Here is a 25,535-nt window from a genome sequence, read left to right on the forward strand (position 1 = left end):
GACGGATTTTACAGATTTATTTTTAAAAAACAAAAAAAGGTTAAAAAAAGTCCTTCATTTCCAACCCTGCCTGGGGGTGTGGATAGGGAATAGAACAAGCTGAGAAAGCTGCCCATCCCCTTCCTGCAAGGGATACCCCCAGGAGTCTGCAAAGGACAGGGCAAGTCAGAGGCAGGCCCTCGCCCTTTCTGCCCTGCCTCCTCCTCAGGTAGCTCAAATTGCTGCTAGGAAGTTTTATAGGCAAAAAAGTATGGGAGTGGGAAGTCAAAGGCTGTCTTCTTCACACAACAGCAACTCCAGCTGTTCTCTCCCCTTAGAAGATCTCCGGGCCCCCAGCACTGGGGCTCCCACAGTGGGCAGGCAGAGCAGGAAGCTCAACCCGGCTCATCTCTCTGGGCTATGTGGCCCAGCCCACCGCAACTTCCTTAGTGCTGTTTGTGAGACAGCGGGGCAGTCAGGGGAACTTCACAGTGTGGGGAGGGGGCGTCAGAGACATCTTGACAAGTCTGGAAAGGAAAATCTCCTATCTTCATCTCTTTCTGATCTTGCCTCTCTGTACTGAAGCTGCCCTTCTTCTCTATTCCCCATCCTGAGGCTGAGTGGAGTCCAGAACAAAGCACTAAGTGGCTGTTTGCTACAAAACACCTGGAAATGCCAGAGGGTGGCTCTTGGCCTGTCAGTCCAGGCTCCCACACAGTCATACAGTCATACACACAGCGTTAAGGCGTCTGTGCCAGCAGGCATGGCCAAACTGGGCCCAGCTTCTCTCTCTCCACCTGCAGAAAGTGTAGCGGGGAGAACCCCCAGCTGCTGCAGAAATAGAATGAAGAGGGAGAAGCTGGCAACGGAAGAGTTAACCAGGCCTGGAGAAAGAACTGGGAGGAAGGAAGGCAAGGGCTTACAAGGCCTCTATCCAGGCCTGCTGGCTGCCCTTGGAAGTAACCCAACTCAGGTTGGGGAGCCCTGACTATATCCCCCTGGAAAATGGGGGGACAGAGAGAGGGGAAGAGAGTGGGGCTAGAGTATTGGGACTTTGGAGGAAGCCAGTGCTATCAATATTTACAAGCATAAAGCCCCATCTTCTGTGCCACCTACCTCTCTGCCCCTCCCACAGAAATGAAAGGCCCCTGAGAGCCATTGAGGAGGTGCCCAGACCTCCTCGCCAGCCATGCCCCTAGGAAGAGCCCCTTCCCTCCGACTGGCCCCATTTCTGGGCCCCTCAGGAATGTCTGTCTGGCTCTGCTCAGTCGGGAGGAGGAGCCCTGGGCCAGAACCTTGGCTTCCCCAGCCAGCCCTAAGAGTCCTTGAGCATGCTGATGCGAGCATAGATCTTCAGAGCAGGCCCCAGCTTGATGTTCATGGCACTCATCAGGTGGTCCTCCTTGAGCAGCAGCAGTGCTTGCCCGTCGATTTCCTGGGCACGGAATTCCTCTGCTATCTCCTGGCAGCCTGAGGGGGATACCACCAAAGATAGCATCAGTTAGAGCTGCCAGCATTTACTCTTGGCAGCTACTGCACCTTAGATACACTGTCTCTTTTAATCCTCAACCATACCTTGAGGAAGGTATTGCTATTCTTATTTTGTAGCTTGAGAGAGGCTAAGGGACTTACCCAAGGTAGTCATGATCTATGCCTCCTTCTTCATGCCCTTGTTTGGGCCCTCTTCCATGAACTGATCTGACCTGGGTGACCCATACGATACTGTGGAAGTGACAGCATGTGATTTCCAAGGCCAAATAATGAAGGCACTGCAGCTTTCACCTTGCTCTTCTGGATAATTTATTTTGGAATAAGCCAGCCTTGGAGAACACTCAAACAGTTCTTGAGAGAGGCCCATATGGAAAGAAACTGAGGCCTCTTGCCAGCAGCCAGCCCCAAGTGCCATGTGAATGAGCCTCCTTGGAAGTGGATCTTCAGGCTCCAGACTGCTCCAGGCTGCAGTTGCAGCCCTGGCTGACATCTAGACTGAGACTTCATTCATATAAGACCCCAAGTCACAACTGCCCATCTAAGCCACTCTAAATTCCTGAACCACAGGACTCTTAAGATAAACAGTGATTATTGTTTAAAGTCACTAAGTTTTGGAGTAATTTGTATCACAGCAATAGATAACTAATAACAGATTTTGGAACCTGGAAGAAGAATGCTGCCATAAAAAAACAACAATCAGTGACGACCCGTGGCTCACTCGGGAGAGTGTGATGCTGATAACACCAAGGCCATGGGTTCGGATCCTATATAGGGATGGCCAGTTAACTCACTTGGGAGAGCATGGTGCTGATAAAACCAAGTCAAGGGTTAAGATCCCCTTACCAGCCAACTTTAAAAAAAAAAGTGGCTTAAATAATTTATTAAGACTTCAGAAAGACCTAAGGTGATGCCTCAAAGAACTGTTCAATCCAAAGGCTCTCTAATGAGTATGTGGGCCAGCCTCACAAATCCTCTCTATTCAATAGTAGGGCTTCTAAGAATCTTAAGAACACTGTCCCTCAGCTTTAGAAGAAGCCCAATGTAGAGAAAGGCTTATCTTGAAGACAATTTTGGGTGTGCTTTTTATCTAATGGAATGAACTCCAATAGGACTCATAGAAGGCCCACAAAGATTTTAAGAGAATTGTATTGGCAGAAATACTGCTAGCTTAGACTGGAAGGGTCAGCAGTAATATAAAATAAAAAGCAGCAGGAAGTAGGCTGAGAAAACTACTACATTGAAAATGTAGGCTACCTGCCACAGAAGAAGAGGCAGGCTAACTCAGAGGGTGGAACTGAGTGAAAGAGAATCACTTCCAGGCTTCGAGAACTAATCAAGGAAATGCCAACATATACCCTACTAGATTTTATTTTATTTTTTTAAATTTATTTTTATTTATTTTTATTTTTTATTTATTTTCTTTTTTTAATTTTATTTTGTCGATATACATTGTAGCTGATTAATGCTCCCCATCACCACTAGATTTTAGAACTGGTATGGATCAGTGACTCTTGTATGCTGTTTTTTCTTTTTTTGAATGGGCATGTCTACAATGGTTATCGTATGCTTACCTCACTATATATTGGGTTTGTGGAAGGGAGAGGATAACTTGTCTCTTTAGTTCTCAGGTCTTCAGATTGAGAGGAACCATACTTACTGTAGATTGAATGCCCCTAAACTCACTGAAGCTTAATCCTCACTGTAACTGTTGACGGTGGGAAATCCTAGTATGGTAATTGAAAGGTGAGGCCTTGAAGAGGCGATTAAATTGTGAGGACTATCCCCTCATGAATAGATTGGTCCTTTCTTGGAATAATGGGAGTAGTTCTGGGGGCTTTAAAAGGAGAGCATGAGGAGCCATCTCTCTCTGTGCTCCGCCATTCTGCCATGTGAGACCCCTGCATGACTGTCACCACCAATATCTTTACCAGATATGTTCCCTGGATTTTGGACTTCCCAGCCTCCAAAACTGTAAGCAGTAAATATTATTTCTTTATAAATTATGCAGTTCCAGGTATTGTGTTATAAGTAACAGAAATGGACTAGATACAGTACTTGAGGAACTGGACCTGTGGAGCCTCACCTATGCCTGTACCTGAGTTAGATGATGAGATTCTGGACTTCACACTGATACTATAATGGGGAGAGACTCTCAGGAACTTTGGTAGGGGGTGAGGGTATTTTGCATGAGGAAGGAACATGAATCATTGGGAGCTAGTGGTGAACTGTAGTACTCTATCTCTGAATGGTTCCCAATAATCTTTGCTTCCCAGTACTTATGCCCTTCACACAATGAGTAGGACTGACCTGTGTGACCAATAAGATACTGTGGAAGTGCCAGCATGTGACTTTTTTTGAGGCTAGATCATAGTGACTTTTGAGGGAGTAATGGCTTCTGCCCTGCTGTCTTGTATCACTACCTGTGGGAAAAGCCTGCTGCCACTCATGTCATGAGAACACTTGCACAGCTCTCTGGAGAGGCCCATGTGGAGAGGAACTGAGGCCTCTTGCTAACAGCCATCTCCTATTTGTGAATCATTGAGTGAGGCACATTGGAAGAGCACACTACAGCCGCAGTAAAACCTTCAGATGACCTCAGCCTTGGCCAACATCTTAATCGCAACCTCATAAGAGAGCCTGGGGCAGAAGTGCTGAGATAAGCCACTCCTGAATTCCTTAACCACAGCAATTGTGTGATAAATTTTGGGGATGTAGCAATAGATAACATATGGGTTAAGTGAAAGCCAGATTTGAATCCAGTTCTCTTTGACTCAAAAGTCTGTGCTCTTAACCACACTCTAGTCTCTGAGTAACAGGCTTGTGGTTATCAATACCTGAGCTGGTCACTGTATGGGTGAGACAGGCAGAAAAACTGGAGAGAAGCTTTTGTGTCCCACTGAAAGCATCTGTGAACGGCATAAAGTGTGCCTCTCAAGGTTCGTTTCTAGATTCTAGCTGTGCTCACATCACGTGCACTTCAACACACAGAGCTATGCATAGTGCCCAGATATATCATGGACTTGCATGTCTTTGTGCCTCTGCTCAAGCTGCTCCCATATGCAGTCTCTCCATCTGGCAAAGGTGTACTTGTCCACTGTTACTCGGTTTAAATTTTCTTAATTTTGATGTTCTCCTTGACAGATTTCTTACACTCTCACCTGACTCCCCTGCCAACATGCCCCAGGAGAGGGACAGGGTTAATTACATTACCATCTCTGTATTTCACACATACCACTTACCATGCCAGTAAATATACTGAATTATAGCTATGGAATATTATTTACAGTTTTCATTCTGCACTAGAATATAAGCTCTCACAGGCATGAATCTCACCTTATTCATCTCTGTACTCCAGAGTTCCTGAACCTAAGCCATTACCTGAACTACCTAATCCTTCCTGGTGGTGGGAGATGAGGTCTTTCACTTCTCATTCCTTGCTATTTGGGCAAGCATGGAACTTCCAAGGGCCTTACCTGGCAGAGAGCGGATGAATTCATAAACATCTTCTACGTTCCATTTGGTGGGCTCACTTGGTAGGAAGTGGTGTCCCATGCCCACCAGGTCCCGCATGTGCATGTCAGGGAGCTCCAAGTCCCGCTGGCCTTGTCGCCGGCGGGAGGTGGATGAGCTGGCTGAGATGGGTGACAAGGGTTCCTCATAGCTTGAGTTATCTGAGCAACGGCTGGAGTCTTCCTGGCTGTGTGTCAGCTGCAATGCAGCAGTAACTGAAAGGGGTACAGTGCCTGTTGGCTGGGAGCAGAGAGAATTTTCTTCAGGATGGGGGAAGAAACCATCTCTAGCAGCAGTGATTGGCAAAGGCAGGCACTTCTCCCTTTCCTAAGTGGTCTACTACTACACATCTGTGAATTCCTAGATGAAATTGCATCTTCTGTGCTGCCCTTTCTTCGATCCTCAGGAGAGTTAGTCCCTTCTAGTATTGTAGCATGTACTGCACTATACTGCAGTTATCTGAGTATAGGTCTATTTTTTCTTCTAGATGTTGGGTTTTAAATCAGGGTTCTGTGGGTTTCAGGAGGTGGTCTATGAACCACTTGAAATAGCATGTAAAATTTCTAGTGTATTTACATTTTGGCTCACAGCTTTCATCAGATTCTTAAAGAGGTTTAAGACAAAAACAACAAGCAGAGTACATACAAGGTTATGAAACATCACGCTAGGCTGTGAGTTCCTTTAGGGCAAGATTGTCCTCAGAGCCTTAGTGCCTAACGGAGTTCCTGGCATATAGTTTTTGCTAAAAATATTTAATGAATGAATACCCATGTTCCTGGTAGAGACCTTCAAGAACTCAATGCTCTGATGTTCAAGGAGGAGAAAAGGTGGCAGGGCAAAGGGTGGAGGCTGCCTTCTTGCCTAGCCCTCCATTAAGACAGGAGGTACCCTGAACAGCCTGTCCCTTCATAGAACCAGTCAGGGGAAACCCCATTTCCGTGCACAGAGGTCAAGGAAGGAGGCAAACTGGAAGATGAGGAGTGAGGCGGGGGCAAGGCCACTAAAGAGAGTAAGGTACTTCGTGGGCACCATGGGTCTAAATGAAGGAAGCTATTAAGGGACACAGGGAAGGCTTGACTGGACAGATCTGTGAGAAATTAGAATACCACGGAGCATAAAAAAGTCAGCAGCTGAAAGGGAACGTGGGTGTTTAGGGTCATGGAAGAAGGGAAGTTGGTGGGGACTTGTAGGAAAGGAGCTTCAGGCTCTCCCTCCTCTCACCTGCTTCTTGGTGTCCTTGGTAAGTGCTGGCAGACTGGCTTTGCTGGCACGACGGCGGTTGTGGGTCGTGGACCCTGCCTTCTGCAGCTTGCTCCGGTCTGAGTGGAAAAGTCCCACTCGTTTGGTGCATCCGACATTGTACCTGTCAGAGACAGAGAACAGGGAAGTCAGGGCAGTTGGGGGGCTTATGGGCCCTAGGCAGAATGAGACCAGCCCAGCTGTCTGGCAAATTTGAGTCCATCTATTGGTTCAAATCCTAACTCCATCACTTATTATTAGCTGTGTGACTGTGGGCTATGAGCCTCAGTTTCCTTATCAGGAGTTGGAGGTAACACCACTCACTTTCTAAAACTGGTCTCACAATGACATGAGATAATGTCTACAAAATGTCTGACACGACAGCTTGGATCATGAAAACCCATGGCTGACATATCCTACTATAAATATTATCTTTGCCAGGAAACTACTGTCAGTTGTCCTGCTGGAGAGTAGCTGGGCAAAGCATGATAGAGGTGTCCTGGCTACCTCCAGCACAGCCCAAGGAGAACAAGGGCTCAGCAAGGCCGAACTCCAGCTTGGCATGCACAGCACCTCTGCCCAAGACATGCAGCTTTCTTTTCTTCTGAGGGGTCAAGGCTTCAAGGTCAGCTGCCTCTTCTACCTTGATACAAAAACCACGTAGGTCTTTAGAGTGAGATGAGTCTAAATTCCCAGGTCTATGACTTATTAACTATGTCACTTTAGACACAATGACTTCTCCTTTGTGTCTTAGTTTGTGGAGTATACTATAAAGGAAATATATTTCACAGGGCCTAGTTTCTTGTACTTTTAGATTTGGTCTAACTTTTTAAAAGTAGATATAAAATGTTGACCTTGCAAAAAACAAGAAAATTTCCCCAGGCTAGTCTCTGTGGTAAGATGAAGAATTGTAGCACAGCAAGATTGCTGGTTCAAAGACAGAAAAGTCACTGATTGATATATAAAGATACTGGGAAGCTGTGTAGGGGAAGGAATGTTTGCTAAGATCAAGCTTTTGTTGGTGGATCACTTAAATTGCCTTATAGAATGTGACCTTACTTGTTTTACTGAATGTTACCAGCCTATATTGTTAAACTATAACCCCACCTATGTTCTCTTCCTGTAACTTCCTGGTCTGGAGAATAAATGCAGGAAGAGAACCCCAATTCGTGGTTAATTTCCCAAATGAAAAGAATGTATCTCTCTTGAGGGTTCTGGGAGGTTAACCACTTCGGGGCTTCTCACTGCTCAGAAGAGAGGGGCTTTGAGTAATCCTTTGCGGCTCCGTCACCCAGGGGAAAAGGGGTGACAAATCCATGGGAGGCAAAGCAAGATTAGTTTCCTAACCCATAGAAAGGGACAACAGTAATATCTGCTTTGCAGAGTGATTTTGAAGATGAGATAACGCATATCAACTGAGTAGCAGAGCACTTCGCACACACAGGTTCTCAATAAATAAGTTGTTTTTATCATGATCATTAGTCTTCTAAGCTGAGTAAAAGCACGCAAAGGGAACACTGTAACTACTGCCGTGGTTCTGGGCAAAGCTTCTGGTGAAAGACTTACCCTAAGGAGGTGGTAGCTGCCAAGGGTAGAAAAAGAGAATGGCACCATGGGACCCAGGAGGGCCAGCCAAGTTAAAGCGCTGCTTCCTTTCCTTGGACTCTGCTGCTCTCTCTCTGATCTGCTCAGGGTCCTGGTTTTTCATGCTCGGTGAATTAAGGACACATTGCTGCTTCCAGGCAGGTCAAGGAAATAGGAAGCTGGATAAAGCACACCATGGCCTCCTGGGTGGACTCTTACTGGAAGGAGGTAGGACAGAAGAGCAGGATGCAAAGGTGCAATCCCGAGGAAAGGGAAGGGGCTGAGGCCACTCACCTCTTTGCACAAGCCATGGAACAGAAGCGCTTGGAACGCTTGAACTTGTAGGCAAAGTCCACCCGGCCACAGAGCTCACATTTGAGTTTGAGGGGAGTACCCTCCTCTTTGGATTCTGCAAAGTATGGAAATGGGTGAGTGTGAAGAATTACAAATTCCTACAGGACTGCGGCTAGCCCACTATGGAGCCTCCCTACTCTCTCCTGCTCCTCCTCATGTTCCCACAGCTGTGACATGCAGCAACTGTCTAGCTTGGAAAATGTCAAATTGTTTTGGTCACTGTTTATGGAAGGGCTATGCTATTCCCCCTGGAAAGTACCCAAGGCTGTCTGGTGATGCCCTTGTTCACTTGTTCTCTTCCAAGTGCTATGAGCCTAAGGCAAAACACAAGTGGGGAAGAATCAGTGCCCTTCTTTACAACCACAGAAGAAAGGAGGCTCATAGGAAAGACTCTGGATGCTGTCACAACTGATCTTCTGGAATTATCCCACCCTACCATGATCCATCTGGCTGGTTACTGACCTGGCAAACAGAACCCAGGAGCCTACACTCCTGCAGCCTATGCAGGTCCCAGTTAGTGGTTCATGTGGCAAGAAAGTCCTTGCCAGGCCACTGCCTGCCTCAGAGCTGGCCCCCAGTCCCGAGTGCAGCCTCCTGAGGCAGTAAAAGGAGGCATTTCACACTCCTGTGCAATGACAAATGGTTCCCCTGATCTCTCCCATTCCTGTTTTCTAGGGATAGAGGATGAAGAGGGACTGGGCAAAATGTTCAGGAGTTGGAACTGTTTACACACTCCCTGGCTCTGAGTTCCTCCATGGACACCAAGAAAGGAAGTGTGTGAGGCCTGCCGTCCCTTAAGATTCAGAGTCTTGAGATGCTTACCTTGCAGATAGGGCTCCTCCATCTCTGAGTCAGTGGTGGTGGTATGATCCTGCTGTGGAAGTTTCTCAGGCAAGAACCCCTGTGCATACTTCTTCTTGAGATTCCCCACTAGCAGGGACGAGCGTCCCACCTATAGGACAGGTGACATGGAGGCTGTGAGGGTTAGGCTCCCTTGCTCTGCAGCCTCATCACAATTACATGTATAAAGTATCTAGGTGCAGATGCCAGCCCTCCTCAAACCCCCCTGCCCCCAATATTATCATTCAAGTGTGTCCTGCTCAAGGCCCTATTTTGCTGTTTAGCTCATGAGGCAAGATGCCAGTGGGCACCAAGGTATAGGATGGCTTCAGGCCAGGACATACGGATGTCTCAGAAGGTTAGGAAAATATCTATTCTTCCAAGTGTTTAAGGGCACAGATGGAGGCAGAAATCAGGGTTCCTACAGCTCCAGATGAAGTGCCAAGACCCAGTGTCCACAAGTCACCAGGCAGGGACAGAGCTGAGTCTGTGTGAAAATGTGTGTGTGGAAGACGCAGCACCTGTTTTTGATTTCTTACTGCTCTCCACCTTACCAATGCCCTACCCAAGCCAGAGGTGCAGGCAGCCATGGAAGCTGTGGAAGGCAAATGCCCTGTGCTCACCAGGATCCCAGACTGCCCTGTTCACTCTTTTGTTTTTGCTTTATTCACTCTCCTGTTGCTTTTGTTCAGGCAGCCTGGTAGCCAGATCACATGGTGTCTGACTCTAGGGTGATGCTGGGGTGCTATTCAGCCTGAATCCACCCTATGAGAAGATCAGCTGGTTTCTTTTTTTTTTTTTAAAAGATGACCGGTAAGGGGATCTTAACCCTTGACTTGGTGTTGTCAGCACCACGCTCACCCAGTGAGCAAACCGGCCATCTCTATATGGGATCCGAACCCGTGGCCTTGGTGTTATCAGCACCGCACTCTCCTGAGTGAGCCACAGGCCGGCCCCAGATCAGCTGGTTTCTAGTGTTACTCTAGGACACCAAGAGGAAGACCCAGTCTAACGAGGGAAGGGATATAACAGGGCTGGAGCTACTTATAGCTCAGATGGTCCAGGTGATTTGCCACTGGACTTGAACAACCTCCAGAGGGAAAGAGGATGAGGACATATTTGTTTTCTGGCATTTCAGAATGGCCGTTCACCCATCTCAGTTAATCAAGCTCAGAGTCGTCTGCTGACTAGTCAAACCACTCATGGATCCAAAGAATGAGCAAAAGGCAGATGGCATCCCAGGAAGATGTTGTATCTCTAACCGCCAGATAATTTTCATCAGGAGAGAGGCTGGTGCGCACCTGGCTCTAGGCTCCTCCACTCCTACAGAGCAGTACCACCTGTTCTCCAATTCACACTGCACAAAAACTGCTCTGGAGGCTTTGTTTTCATAAACCACCTTCGTGATTTTTTAAATATTTCCCTTTGGTCTTATGCTTTAACTGGCGATGCTTGGTTGTGCCCTTTTTTAAGTGTCCCTCAATTTCATTCACTCCCCTTTCAAGGCTCCACTATATGAAACAAGCTTCAGGCTGTAACCCAGCTCCACCCTCTTCATTTCTCATAAAGCTTCAGAACTCTGTTCTATGTAGTTTCCTTTAGTTTTGTAACTGGCCAAAGTTTTGCCATTCAGAGTTTTTTTTGGCATTCAAAACTAAACAAGGCCTAATTTCTCAAAGTCCACCATCTCTCACCAAATACCCCAGAATGAACTCCCTTCTAACCAAGGGGGCTTCCCAATTATTTCTGATCACTGACCCCTTCTAGACCTTGGGAATATACTCAATCCTAGAAAGAAACAGCTCTGACATTCTTTGGGGATAGGCGGGTGGGGGAATTAGCAAGGAAAGAGCAAACTATTCACATTTTCAGAAATTTTACATGGAAATGTAAAAATATTCTAATACACATCTAAAATATACTTAAAAAAAAAAAGGGGAAAAGAAGTAGTCCGTACCGGGAAAGGCTCCGCCCCCTCCTGGATCACAAACCCTTCGATAACATGCGTCAGGATTTGGGGTTTCACAATGGCCTGTGGTGGTTTATTCTCACCATTCTGGGGGGCAGTGCCGGCGATGCTGGAGGCAGAGTTTCCGTTCCCTGAGGTCATGCCGGGGCTGCTGAGGTCGGTCAGTGCATGAACAATGCCCTGCCCTGTCTCTGCAGGAGGGAGAGTAGGAAAACAAAGCAGAGGAGATCAGAGCAGAGTCCAGGCCCATAGAGGGACAGCAAAGTCTCAAACTACACCTGGCTCTTTCCAAGGAGCCAGATGACAATGCAACAATGCAAACCAAGCAGTCACCTCCCTCAATGACTTATTTAAAAGTGGTACAGTTTCAATGGACACACCACCAAGTGTGAGAATAATCAGTTCTGCAACAATGCAGCTAATAAGCTAACAGTATTTCTTAGTCTCCCAACTGTGCTGAGAACACTTTAACCAGGTTAAACAGACAAGAATTCTGTCTTTGAGGAGTTAAGACCTTGGTCTAGATTGATTTGGAAAAACAGATTAACATTCAGTTTAAGGAAGAATATCGACTATTCAAGGTGACATCTAAAACCAGGACGAGAAGCTGAACTATGTACAGAGCTTTGAGTGTGATGGAGTTTGGGGGAGAAAGTTAAATGGACCTTCTATGAGGTTCCTTGGAGGAGGATTAGATTTTAAGTCCTGTGAAATGTCAAAGCACTGAACTCCAGAAACTGATGCCAAAGAAATCTAGAGGCTGAACCCCAAGTAAACACTACCACGTGGATCTGACTATTCAGAGACTAGTTATTTGGGGTCACTGCACTAAGATATGCACATATTCTATTTTCTCCACCAAGGAAACTGTTAGGCAGAGCTGAGGTTTTCTGTGCTGTTTCTGCTGGCCCAGCGCCCTCAATCAAGCCTCTGGTCCAGTTCTCAGCTCCACAGCCAATGTCACCTCCTCCTTCCATCTCTCTGTGGACAAGCTTTCCTAAGTTCTGCTCCTCAGTGGGCCTGCTGGCCTTCCTCTAAAAGACCTAACAGAGTGCTCCAAGCGTGTGACGAGGTGCCTATGCACAATCCCACAGTGGGCCTGATCTCTTCCACCTCCACAGCAGCTCTCGGGAGTTGCCTCTCTGTCTCAGAAGTGCAAGACTTCATCACCTCACTTATGTGACTCTCCCTGCCCCCTTCCTGGGCCGGTTCTCTACCACCACCAACTGCCCAGTGAGCTGAGGTTGCCTTAACTTGGAACTTCCTAAAAAAGAAAAAAAAGAAAGAAAAGGCCATTTCTTTATTGCAACAAGCCTAGTAAGCATAAACCATTGAAGAGGGGTTTGTGTGTGCGATAAATTTAAATTTAAATTTAAAAACGATTTCAGTACATTTACTACTTAAGAAATTTTTGTACAAAATTTTGTAGGAAGATGTTTTTATTTTATGTTAAAGATCCAAAATATCACCACGAAACAGGAATTCATAGTGCCTAATTGTGTAGCAAGGAGAAATCAAAACAGACACATTTTAGAAGAGGTTTATAACTGGGTCACAAGTAGTGGCCCCTAGAGCTCATTTTATAACTAGTAGTTCTAATGCTTAATAAACCAGGATAAATCTTTTTTAATGAAAAAGAGTTGGCTGTAACACATATCTTTAGTACTCAGTCTTCCATAATTCAACTATATAATAAACTTCAGAGCTGAGTAGAAGTCATCCAAAAGATAGGACTGATGAGATTTAAAAAAAATTTTTAATTAATTTTTGTTTGAGACACAGTCACACCAGCGAGTTAGAAAAATTCCCTTAAATGTCTATATTCATTTGAAAAAAAAAAAATTTGAAACAGCTTTGACTCTTCTATAGTGATGAAAAAATTTTCCCCTTTTGGAATTAGTATAAATTGTAAAGGAGTTTGGAGATTGGAAAAGAAAAAAAAAACCTTTCCTTTACAATCTATGAGTAACTAAGAAGACACAGTTAATGACACAATCATATTAAGTTTCTCTGCTTTTAAATTTTAAATATTTAAGTCTGCCAATCTGCCAGGTTCCCAGTATTTTCTCTCTTCCAGGCCAAACCCCCTCTGCTCTTTCAACTATATCTTATTATATAAAAAGATTGCAAGTTCATCATCATCCTAGGTCTCTCTTTGCCTGAACCTTTTAATGTCAGGTATCCAGTCAATACAGAACATAATATACCAAGAGTAGTCATCTAAGAGATCTGGTTGTAGGATTTTTGTTTTGTTTGTTTCAAACATAGGTACAGGGAAATGAGTGACTCCTGCATTTCAGTTTATAATACCTCTACGGAATTAACCCACTCTCCTCTGAATTTTGGGATCACTCCCACCTCCCACCTTTCAAGATATTCATCATCAAACAGCCTGTGATACCTTGTCTCTTTTTATGGGATCTCTCTATCCTTGCTTGATTCCTTTCCCCCGGCCTCCCCTTCTCCTTCCTTCCTGTCTCTCAGATCTGCACCTATTAATGCACACTGCAAGACAGAAGGTTAACTCTTGAGGTCAGATTCTTTCCTCATGCCACATACACTAGTGATGAGATATATCCACCAGCTCAGAGGCCAAAGACCCAATACTTAACTCAGGGAAGCAAAGACTTTTCAGAATCTGAGGTTTTTTTTTTTTTTTTTTTTTAAATATCTTATTTAGAGAGAGAACAAATAAATAGACTTTTTCACCACAACATTAGAAACTATCACTCTCCATTATAACTCTGGGGTAGATTACAGGAGAAACAGAATCCAAGGGACAGAAAGGAGAGTGTTTTGTGAATATACAAAGGTTTGCAGCTATTTTGCTTTGCAGTCATCTTGTAGGCCAATAGCTCATCATCTGCTTTAGTAACAAAGGAGTCTGGGCTATTTCTGGAATGACCAAACACCTTCTGCCAAGCTCAGCACACTGAGATTAATTTAATCTGCTTCCCGCTCTCCCAGACTGCTTTGCAGCTTGCTTGGGGGAAAGCAACTTAATAGTGAAACTTGCAGAAACCTGCTCTGCTGGCTCTGAGGCCAGATAAAAGAGACAAAGAAATACTCTATCTTTGGAATTTAGTTCCTTAGTGAATTCTCTTGACCAGTCCCAAGGCTGTAAGTGCTGCTGGGGATTCCCACAGGTTTCAAGTGCCTTTAAATGGTTAGGCACCTGAAACTGAAAGGTGGAGACAGGATGCCAGGGTAGGAGAGGCTGGGGGAGGGAAGTAAAGCCACGCTTCAGTGGGGGCAGGCTTGGGGGTGGGTAGGTATTCAGGTCAGAAGGAACATAACAGTATGTCCTGGGGACTCTTACATAATATAAGTCTCAACCTCTAGGTTGCTTCTTGATTCTGGTCTCATTCACAGGCTCTGGCAGAAACAGTCTGTATAGGAGTGGTATAAAATAGGAAGGACCACCCAGTGGCCCTTCTCTGTGCTCCAGTTTGTTGGTCACCTCTGCTAAGTAAGCAGAGCAGATTTCTCTAGTCAGCGCGCAATGACTCTGCCACTTCTGTATCTTCAGGAACTAATACAATATCCAAGATATGACAGATGCTTAATGTTTGTTAAAGTGGAATGTATGGAACCCATGGTCTGTCTTCATTGTCCACATAAAGAGCACAGGCCTTCCCAGTACCAAAACAAGCAACTTGGCACCAACTGAGGTGTACAAATTACATTCTGAAGCAGCAAGGCTGGAGCCTGCCTACAAGAGCGGCGTTTCTGGGTATCTGGCTGTAAGGAAGAAGAAGAGCTATTCTTTGGTCAACTTCTTCCTGTTACAGTAGGGATTTCCTCAGCAGAAGGGAGGTACGGCATTAAGTATGCCCCCAAAGGCTGGAATTGAGTGTCCACATCCAGAACTATGAATTCCCTGTCCCTTTTGAAACATTTATTCCAGATCCGGGCACTTGGCTAGGCAAGATGACCTCTAGAGGCAGAGGCAGGGAGGTGCCTAGAAAACTGGTCCCGCCCTCAGGACCAGCTGGTAGGAGTGCAGAGAGGTTGAGCTCTCCAGCCTGCTGCAGACAGAGGTCAGGCTGCTCCCAGCTATGCAAAATCTGGCCACTTTAGAACCAGTTGTGATGTTCTCCATATGCACAGACAAGACAAAAATCATCAGTTATACTGGAATACGGTTCAGTACTGACCTTTGTGATGGGTATTTCAGATGGCCTAGCACTCATTCTGTTTGACCCTAAAATAAGCCTTGAAGACCTGACTTTGGAGGAAACACAGAAAAAGCAGGTCTTCTCTTCCTACCCCTCAGCTTGGTCAATGGCTGATTTCCACTTCTCTAGACATGAGAAGAAGGGAGCACTGTATTTTAATTTAAAAGATACCTAACTACCCTGGTTGGCTGCAGTCGGAGTAAGAGCTAATGAAGTAATATAACTTAAGGAAGCAGAGTAGGTGATAACATGGATGTTTCCTTGCAGCACATTCTGCTCAACAAATGGCAAAACAAGGTCACCCATAAAACACAGAGCACTCTCTCCAGGCCCCTGGCACTAAAGTCATGCTTACTGTGTCTCAGCTTAGCAGGCCCAGCCATGCGGCAGGGTGGGTGACAGCAGTGTTCCTCAAGAACTGCTTGCTTTAGAGAGTGCCTGAGCAGAACACCTGCAAAGTGATCCCCAGTGAAACCATATCCAGGAGACAGACAGCAGCAGATGCAGATGGTACCTGGGCCCAGCAGTGGGGTGTACTACAGCACAGGAAGCTGAGAGCAGAATACTGAGTCCTTGTGGAAAGGTCTGGGACCACTCTCTACAGTCTCTTTAATTATATTTGGGCCCCCAAAGAAATTTGAGCCATTCCAAAAGTGGGGATGGCAAGATATTTCATGAGCACAACTTGTTGACATCCTCCCCCTGCTCCCCAGGGGAAGGTAGGAAAGTAAAGGGGAGGGAGGGGGAGAAAGGCCGGAGGAGGGAGAGGGGGAGGGAGACAAGCAGGCTGGAGCTCTGTTCTGTGACCCCGACAGAGTCCACCAATTAAAGAGATTCATTTGGTTAACAACCTTCTTTAAAATGCAAGTATACATCTACAGTCATTCACACCTTCCTGTGAATTATTTGACTCAGACAAGCAGATTGCTTCCCTCCCAATTTAGAGACAGAGGTATGGTGGGAGGGGATGGGAGTGGAGAGTGATTGTTTGGATTGTTTGGACCCTTTAGAGTTAAAAGGGTGCTGAGTCTAACATCTTAATCTTCCAAATGAAGCAACTTTAGCCTCAGGGGTGAGGTGATTTACCCAAGGTCACAAAAGGCAGTCAGTGGCAGAACCGAGACCAGGCCCCAGTGCTTCAGATTTTCCTGGGTGGGGTGCTCAAGAGGAGGGAAGGCTGTGACACGGTGCAGAGGGGTGGGACATGGTGCAGCATAAGGGTAGTCGAGAAAAGAGGAAAGGAAATGTAAACTGCATTCCGGGACTGTTTGAAGCAGAGGCCAGACATAAGATGTGGGCTGCAGCACTTGGGTTGGGAAGGGCAGGATGACCTAGGCGAGCAATTCCCAAAAAGGGATTCCTGGACTACCAAGGAAGGAATCCCTGAGCATTGTTAATCAGGACCCACAAGCTAGATTCTATATTTCAAGAAGCCTAAAAGGAAACAGCACATAAACCTTCAATAGGGCTAAACGTGATATTATTGAACACCATGTTTCCCAAATTCTAAAATGCTATTAGTTAAGATGACCCATTTTTCCCACAAATTTTTACACTAAATTTATACAATCATTCACATGCATCTCAAGTGCAGATTGTATGTGATACGAGCCTGCATTTCAGAATCAAGGCAAGAGTGAATGCCTTTTATCTGGAAGATGGTATCTTCTAACACATCCACAAAAGGAGCTTTTATGGTGGGAAAATTGTAGGCCCCTTCTCACCCTGGGGTCCTTTGAGTACCAGTAGGTAGGAGGAACCAATGTCAAACGTTACAAACATTTTCAATTCTGCTAAGGACAGAGCTAAGACATGCAAGGCATGGGCCGACCTGTGGCTCACTCGAGAGAGTGTGGTGCTGATAACACCAAGGCCACAGGTTCACATCCCATACAGGGATGGCCGATTAGCTCACTGGGTGAGCATGGTGCTGACAACACCAAGCCAAGGGTTAAGATCCCCTTACCGGTCATCTTTTTTAAAAAAAGACATGCAAGGCATGTTCTTGCCTTGCGGTCACACAGCAGGCTGTGGCTCTCACACAGATGCCATCACCACCCTGCTCCTCAGAGCACCTTCCTCAGCCTGCTCTGAAGCACCTCTCCCAGAAAGAAGGGAAGAAACAGCAGTGATCTTTGGAGCACTTGGCTGAGCAAAGTGGCGAACTTTTTAGTCACAGGAGGGTGAGGCCCTGGATCCACAGCCGGGTTCCTTGCAGGGGAGCTGGCCAGCAGAATGAGAGATAGAGGTGACCCCAGAGCTGCCCTCCGTGTCACTGTAAGATGACCGTGTGGAGTCTGGGTTAAAAGGACTGGAGAGCAGACTGAGAGCTTCTCAGATCTTAAGCATGTGGGCTGAGTAGCTCGGCTTAGGGCATCTGTCAGGGAGGCTGTTCCTCCCTCACTGGCAGCCATTACCATACAGCTGACTTTCACGCTGTCTCAGGAGAAAGCGCAGCCTTTCTGACTCACCCACAATCCCCGGCTAAAGTGTACATAAGCTGAATTGTAAACAGCTGAATGTTTTCCAAGCTGCCACCCCCAGCTATGAAGGAAGGAATCAATGGAGCAAACAGCCGCCCTCCCCCATGCAGTTCGGGACAACGGGAGCAAGGAGGGATTTCCACACAGCTGTTGGCACTGCTGCCCAGCCCAGGCTGAGTACTGCAGTAGGGGCCTCAGATCACACTCAGCAGCAGCACCTGCAGGACCACAGGGCGGCTTCCAACAGGTCAACATGCCAGTGAATAACAGCTAACCCTGAGTCAAGGCACAGTTTTCAAAGAGTTCCATTTAACACTGTGATGGAGGTCGGTCCAAAGGTATCCAATGCCAAGGCCCAGGGCTCCCAGATAGTCTCACATCACAGTGCTCTGGCAGATGCTAGGATTTCAAAAGGCAAAATGTCTAAAACCAATGGGACAGGCTCTACAGCAGACACCAAGATCCCAGGAGATGAAAGGAGGAACGGCTGACAAGAAAGAGCACTGGTTCTGGGCTCAGACCTAGGCTCAAATTCTGATTTCATTTTTGATGATCTGTGTGGCTTCAAGCACTTAATACCGGCTCTGAGTCTTAGTTTCTCTGTCTATAAAAATGAGGTTCATCTGCCTATCTTGCAAGGTTATAGTAAATATTAGATTTTATATATGTAAAATGCCTGGCACTGAATACATGTAGAAGCTGTGCTACATGGCAGTTAAGACTCTAGGATCAGAGAGACCCTAGGCTTAAATCCTAGCTTGTAATGTCAGGCAAGTTACTCTAGGCCTCAGTTTCCTCATCTATGGAGTGGGGCACTAATATCTGTCTTACATGGCTGCAGTAAAGATTAGATAAGATAATGCAAGCACAACACAGTGGAATGGGCTTGGCTTGGCCACAGGACTGCCAACATCACTGAGTCCTCAGCAGATTAGGAAACCACCCTAATCTCACTGAGCCTGGCCTCTTACAACCCCAGAGTGGAGCTATTCTTTCTGTGGCCCAAACTGAGGTATCATTCGTGTTCCTCAGATGCCTTGGTCTACTCCGCGTGTCCTGTCCTTGCACTTTTGAGGTCAGGCTTCAGGAAGAAACATTACCTCTACTTTGACTACAGCATAACAGAAGTGCTTTTGCCCTTTATGGCAAACCAGTCTCAATTCACTGTCAATGGCTGTTAACCCAAGGGACAAAAAGACAAACACCAAATTCTCTTCCTATACAAGAACTATAGTTCTTTCATAAAGAGTCCTCGGGTAGCAAGAACAGTGCAGAAGAACCCCAGAAACCAGAAAAGAAGTTAACTTTGAGACAAATAAAAGAACCACTTTACTTAGAAAACAGTAAATTAATGGACCTTGTAATGCTCAGTGGTGATTTAGTCTGTGAAATCAGTTTAAAAGGCTAAAAATAAACTCATGGAAGATGGATTTCTACCAGTTTGCAAAAGAAATCTAGAAATGTTTAGTAAGGTCCTTAATTCTTTTCAGGTTGATAACAAGGAAAGGCAACCATGTTCCTCAATATGATGACATTTGTTTTTTTGGTTACCAACAGCATGATCACTAATATTAGACAAATGGTGGAGTTGCGGGGGGGGGGGGGGGGGACAGGAGGTGTTAACTCTAAGCCTCAGTTGTTTTGTCTATATAATGGACTAGATAATAATTATCTTGCAAATCAATCCTACTGATAATTTCTGCTCCTGGAATACATTAACCCCTTCCTTTTCATAACCATTGTCTAAGCTTTCAATTACCCTACTTTACCACCAGTCAACTGACAGAACTGATTAATATTGATTACTGGAGGCCTGGAAATGTGGATTTGATTAGAAAAAATTTTTGATTAAAAGGAATTTGCTTCACATTAATTTTGTTTTAATTTAAAGTGTCATTTGCTTCGATTGTTTAAAAATGTCTTAATATAGCTGTGTGGCTTTAGGCCACATATAGATCGTTTCAAACATGCTAAAGATATCAGTAACTAGGGATAATTATACAGTATTTGAGGCATAATAGCCATGCAATTAGAGCTTTAAAAATAACTCATAGGAATTATGAACTTTCATTTTCTTGCCAACAGTTCTAATATTTAGTATCAGGCCTGGCTCCTAATCTACTGGAGAAGGGTTGGTTATGACATGGCATCTAACAGTCATCTCTTCTTAACAGAAATAATAAATTTTGCTACTAAGAAGAAAATCATTTAAGAAACAAACATTTGCTTATGCTTTAAAGAAAGTCATAATAGCAAACGGGACTCTTTTCAACATCTGGATTCATCTTAGAACACTGGCAATCTGTGTTTAACAGCAATCATTTCTTTAGCAGATGTAGAAAGAATGTTCTCTTCCTTTGGACTTGTCTAACCTAAAATATCATTTGGAAATTCATGTCCTTTTTCACTAACTATAAATAACTTGGAAGGGAAGGAAAAAAAAACTATGAAGTTTACATGGTCTTACAATGAATCCCATACCAAGAGTTTATTTAAATTATATGCTATGTTTCTCACTATACTTTTATCTTCAAAAACTAATAATTCTTAATTTTATAACTCTTGATTAACTATAAAGCAGCCCATTTCTTGGCCATGCCAATTACATTCTACTTTTGTTATTTATGGGGAAAAAGTCCAGAATTTGTAAGAATATTGTCTTGGATATGCAAATGATTGATTATTTTCCTAACAATTCCCAAAATATCCATGTCATAAAGTAGAATTAAAGATGGTTTGCCTCTGAATATCTTAACAAATATCAAATCAATGTTCTGATGTAGCTAGTAATTCAAAATGAAAAATTTTAAATAAGTCAATGCTTAAAATGACCTACATCTATTTCAGTTGTAAATATGTAAAGTTATCTTAAATAGGCATATCTTTTTTTTTTTAACAGAAAACACTCAAAAAAAGTCTTTTTAACTGTTGATTTATGTTGTAATTTAAATCACGCCATAAAACATTTAAAACATAAATCTATACTTGTATATGTTCAGATCTGTACCTTGAGACATAGTCCAGCTTTGAGTTCCGTCAAACAAGGTTCTAAATCACTGAAGAGTCATTTCAGTCACTGGCACAAAGGCCCCATCAGAGCAGATTACATAAGGCAGTCAGTCCTCACCCTGTTTTTCCATGGGGATGGGAACCCGGGGGAGGTGGGAGAGGTGGGCAGGTTCAGACATGGGACTTCAGGACAGTCTCCTGAGGGATACACAAAAGCCTCTCTCTACAACCATTTTTGTGAGATTCCTCCTGACTATAAAAAATATCATCTTCATCTTCCAGTTGCAAAATGGCACAAAACAAAGGGAATAAAAGAGAAAATATCATTTATAAAGATTCATTTCCCTACTCTCTCTTTAGTAGATAATCTCAGAAGAGAATTTTTTTTTTTGTGGGTGGAACCAGATCTGTGTGGAGATTAAATACTGAACAGCTGAGAGAGCTTTTACATAGACTGACTCAAAGAGGGAAAAAACCTTTGGTAAATATCATACTAACATGGAGCAGTATTAGCAGAACTGGAACCACCATCCTATTCCCTAGTTTTTTAAACTTTAATTTTATTTTGGCTTGCTGATCTACGCTAGCTGAAAGTGAAGGACTCTGACAGGAGGTGGGTGAATTTTATTCGGCAAATGGTTACCGAATGCCTAGCCTGAGGCCCACGGCCCAAGGGAGGACAGAGACTTAGAGGAAGGGTCTAAGGCAGTCAAGTCAACGTTTTTATACATTCGCAACAACAACAAAAAAATAGATAAAAACATACTCACGAACACACGGGTAGAGGTTCCTAATTTTGAGTAAGTTATTTTCTGTGTGTGTGTGTATGTGTTTTCCTTAAATAAGAAAACCTAGGGAGGGACGACCTATATAAGAGCGTGAAAGGCCAGAAGCAAGAACAGTTCAATTTTATAGGATCATCTATCCATTTATTCCTCTCCTGTTTTTCTCTCTCTCTCTGAAAGATCAGAACCAAGGGATCCAAAGTATCTGAGACAGGAAATGAGTAAGGCAGGAAAAAGGATGTGGTCTGAAAAAAGGGTGGAATCTGGGGCTGAGCCAGAGCAAGTCACAGGCACAGGGTCATAGCTGGGGGAAGGGGTCTTGGTGGCAGGAAGAGAAATCTCAGGGTCAATCAGCTTAGACTAGAAAGTCAAAGACAGAGGAGATCTGTCTGGAGAAGCAAAAGGACACCATCCTAAGAGGTTATCTTTCACTGAAGGATGCAGAGAATGCACAGAAACAATGGCTGAAGAGACCTACAGCCAGGACAATCATTAGTGTGATAGAAAGAGGGGCTGGAGTTTCCTCTTTGAGAGAAGGAGAAATAATATATACGGAGTGCACTTGGCAAAGGTAAATTAAAAATTAAGACAGGACCTGGAAGAGACGTGGAAAGGACTGGGAGGTGAGTACATGATGAAACACCAACATTCATTAAGCACCTATGTGCCACATGTCAGCAAAAAACAGTTTGAAGGGGGGAAAAGGGGGGATGAAAATAGGAGAGATTGCTCATGAAAATGCAGTTGAACAACTGAGAAATCAACTCAAGAACAACAGAAATGTGGACTAAGAAACTACTCACTTTCTTGACTATGTATAGAAAAAAAAGGCATCTATTCTTCCCCATGTGTATGGACAAGCCTGGAAACAAATCTTGGGTGGGCTGAGAGGCAGAGCTCACATGATGAAGAGTGCCTGGAAAGGGCAGGTGCCAAAAGAGCACCACTCCCCATCTGCCAGACCCCCTGCGAAACAAGCCCACCGTTGTGAATGAGCCAAGCCAGAAACTCTGGTTCCTCCTTGCAGGGGCTGGAACTTAGAGGCAGAAATGAACAGTGGAAAACAGTTTATGAGCTGCTTCAAAAGTGTGGATATTCCTAAACACAGATCCAGATGTTGAGAGTGATGCGTTAAAATCACTTTTATATTCTCCACAGTGCCTAGGACAGTGCCTTACATAAAGAAAGAACTTAATAAGGGTGTGTTAAATCTAACTTAATGAAGTCAAAACTATTTAACTGTGCTGGTGTCTTAAGATTCGAGACAGAATCTCTTCTCCTATATCCAATATAGTAAAGTACTTTCTATTCTAGAGTCAAAATGATGTGAAGTCCTATATTCCTTGTGATCTAAACCTAATCAAGAGGCACTGCCACAGGTCTGCTGCCCTGTACTGGAATAAAAGATGTGGGTGGCAGCGGGGGAGAGGGGGACACAAAATACAAGAGAAAGAAGGAATTTCCTTGCTTCATCAGCCTGTAATGTTCATGCTGACCTAGAAATCCCGGCAGTTCCAACATTTGGGTTGACTCAGGAGGGGAAGAAAAATCCCAGGTGAATGATAATTGGATTATCTAGTTATGCCCCAGAGCCAAATGGCTGGAAAAGGCCAGGACAGTAGGGTCTGGTACAGTTAAAGTGACATTATTTCCTAAAACAAAAATTCAGACACTCAGGCTGATGGACAACGGGATGGAATAGTTTAAATTGGGGCTGTCCCAGAAAAATCAGGGACATATGGTGGATTTAGGTCGGTAGCTTATTTCACAAGGGATCCTCTGGGCCCAATATGCTAATGGGAAACGGGATTAGGGATCAAGGATGGGAGCTATCTGAGGGGAAAGCTGTCACTGGTTTGCAAAGCAGAAAAAAGAAAAGAGTGTGCTCTATAGACAGCACATGAAGAAGGTAAAACATTCTAGGTATGACCTAGAAAGGAAAGGAAAAGTTGATCAGAACTGAAAGTATGTAAGTGAAATCTGTTCAGGTATCAAGGGTGGCGGTGGCGGTGAGACGGTGAGGGCTGGGAGGGTGAGAGTATATCGCTGGCACAAACTGGCATCCAACAACACAGGGTCCAGGGGTTAGTTCAGACTGTAGCTTCACCACCGCTTTGCAACCTGACCTTGGGCAAATTTCTCTCTCTGTGGACTTCAATTTAGAGAACCTCACAAATCCCGATTTTAATGTAAAGAACCAACAAATATAGTAAACCTTCATTTGGCATAGGAAGGAGAGAAAACGCTCTTCTAAAAATGGAAGAGAGGACAGACACAGAACAGCTTGTCCCTTTCCATCCAATTAAAAACCTCGAGAGACTGAACTAGATTAAAAACAAAACTCTCCAGCGAAGCCACAAGCGCCTCCGAGATAGGTTGTCCGCTACCAAGAAAGCAGTGTGGACCCTACACGGCCCGTCCATCCCGGGAAATGGCCCTCCCGGGGAGGCCGGCGACGTGTTGGGGTCGGGATGTGCGGGACCTCGGAGGGGGAACGGGAACACACGGAAGCGTGTGGCACGCCGAGGCTGACACAGCAGCTTCCAGGGGCGGTGCGGAGCAGGCAGGGTCCCCCGGCGAGGGAGGCAGAGGAGCAGGGCACCTCCCAGGCGCCGAGAGGGCGAGAGCCGCGGCTGGCATGGCCTGGCAGCTGCATAGGCCCGGGCCGCGAGTGGCACCGGAGGGCGGTGCCCAGTTTCCAGTGCGATGAGCGCGGCCCCCGGCCCCGCTCTTGGCGAGAACCCCTCCCCCGCCCCGGCACTGACCTGTCCAGGGCCCGGCTGGGCCTGGCCGGGCGGGGCCTACGCAGCCCCTCTGCCGGGCGCCGCCTCGCGCCGGGTCCCGGGCCCGGGCGGGCCGCCTCCTCTCCGCCGGGAGCCTCCGAGCCGGGGCCCGGGGCTGCCGCGGCGCATCCGACCGCACCGGCCTGGCCGGCGTCAACAAAGGGCGGCGGGGCTCGAGGCCGGGGCGGGGGCGCGAGGCCGCGGTGGGGGCGCGGGTGGCGGCCGGGAATGCGCGCGCGCGGCGGGCGCTCGAGGGCTGCAGCCGCCGCGGAGACAATGCGGCGCGTCCAGGACGGCTCCCGCGGCCGCCTCCGCTGGGGCGGGGCGAGGCGCGGGGCGGGGCGGGGCGGCCGGGGGCGGGGCCGCGGGCGGGGCGGGGCGGCGCGAGAGCGGGCCGCGCGCTTCCTTTGTGCGCCACCGAGCCCCGCCCCCGCCCCGGAAGGCGCGGCGCGGCCCGCGGCGCGTTAGGGACGCCCGGCTTTCGGTTTAGGGAGGCTGGTGTCGCGCCACGAGGACGGCTGCCCTCGGCCCAGCAGACGTCCCGCAGCGGCGGGGTGCGCAGCTCACTGTCTGGGGGGCCTTGGCGGCAATCGTAATAACAACGATCACCAGGAATTGGGTGCTCAGTGTGTATCAAGCCCTACGTGCACGCACTCTCCCGTACTGTTCACAATAATCCCCCCAGCAGTCATTACCCTCCCCACTGGGAACCCAGCACCGGAGAGGTGAAGTAATGACCAAAGGGACCCAGTCACACCTCGAAAAACGGCGATTAACCGAGGAAATAGATACGATTGGCCTGCCATGCCTGGGGCTCAGAATGCTAGTTCTCTTCCCCAAATCCACTGGCTTAACCTGAACCGTCATGGCGAAGTACATGCATTCAGTAAATATGCTAGGTCACCCCCACAGGAGTTTCACGCACCCGAGGGCTGCTGGAGAGACGACGACCGGTTTTTCGGTTCCCGACCTCTCTGTTCTCATTTCCCATTTCTTGCCTTTCTCAGCGTTTAAACTCATTTTCTCTTTCTTCTCCACCCTCCGTTCTCCCTCAGGCCTCGCCCCTTTTTGTTTCCACGTTTTACATTTATTTTATATTCTCTAATGTTTATTTCTCCCCCTTTCTCTTTTCTCCATTCCCCTTTTTTTCCCTCTACTATTTTCAAAGTTCCGAATCCCTTTTTTATTAATATTCACGTTCTCTTCCGCTCTCTGCCTCTGCATTTTTTACACTTTTACATTTTTTCTTTTTTATAAACTGAGGTAACATGGGATTGAACTTCTCTCTCTTCCCCAAACATGCCCAGAGTTTCCTGCCTCCTCACCTTAAC

The 25,535-nt window shown here is 46.0% G+C and overlaps 1 protein-coding gene across 10 annotated transcripts in view; it reads right to left on the reverse strand.

Moving 5' to 3' along the window:
• Positions 1–25,535, reverse strand: part of PHC2 (polyhomeotic homolog 2) — a 103,453-nt gene continuing 77,918 nt past the window's right edge. For 9 of the 10 annotated variants that reach the window (XM_063103913.1, XM_063103905.1, XM_063103907.1 and 6 more), the window contains 6 exons: positions 10,955–11,157; positions 8,980–9,109; positions 8,098–8,212; positions 6,202–6,343; positions 4,944–5,220; positions 1–1,449 (listed from right to left, as the gene is read on the reverse strand). In XM_063103913.1, the coding sequence (XP_062959983.1) occupies positions 1,295–1,449; positions 4,944–5,220; positions 6,202–6,343; positions 8,098–8,212; positions 8,980–9,109; positions 10,955–11,157 (1,022 nt within the window). In that variant the 3' untranslated portion in view covers positions 1–1,294. Of the gene's footprint in view, positions 1,450–4,943; positions 5,221–6,201; positions 6,344–8,097; positions 8,213–8,979; positions 9,110–10,954; positions 11,158–24,186; positions 24,481–25,535 lie in introns of those variants that run through there. The other variant, XM_063103914.1, reaches the window with a different exon arrangement.

This window comes from Cynocephalus volans, chromosome 8, assembly GCF_027409185.1.
Source record: "Cynocephalus volans isolate mCynVol1 chromosome 8, mCynVol1.pri, whole genome shotgun sequence".
In the NCBI taxonomy this organism is placed as follows: domain Eukaryota; kingdom Metazoa; phylum Chordata; class Mammalia; order Dermoptera; family Cynocephalidae; genus Cynocephalus; species Cynocephalus volans.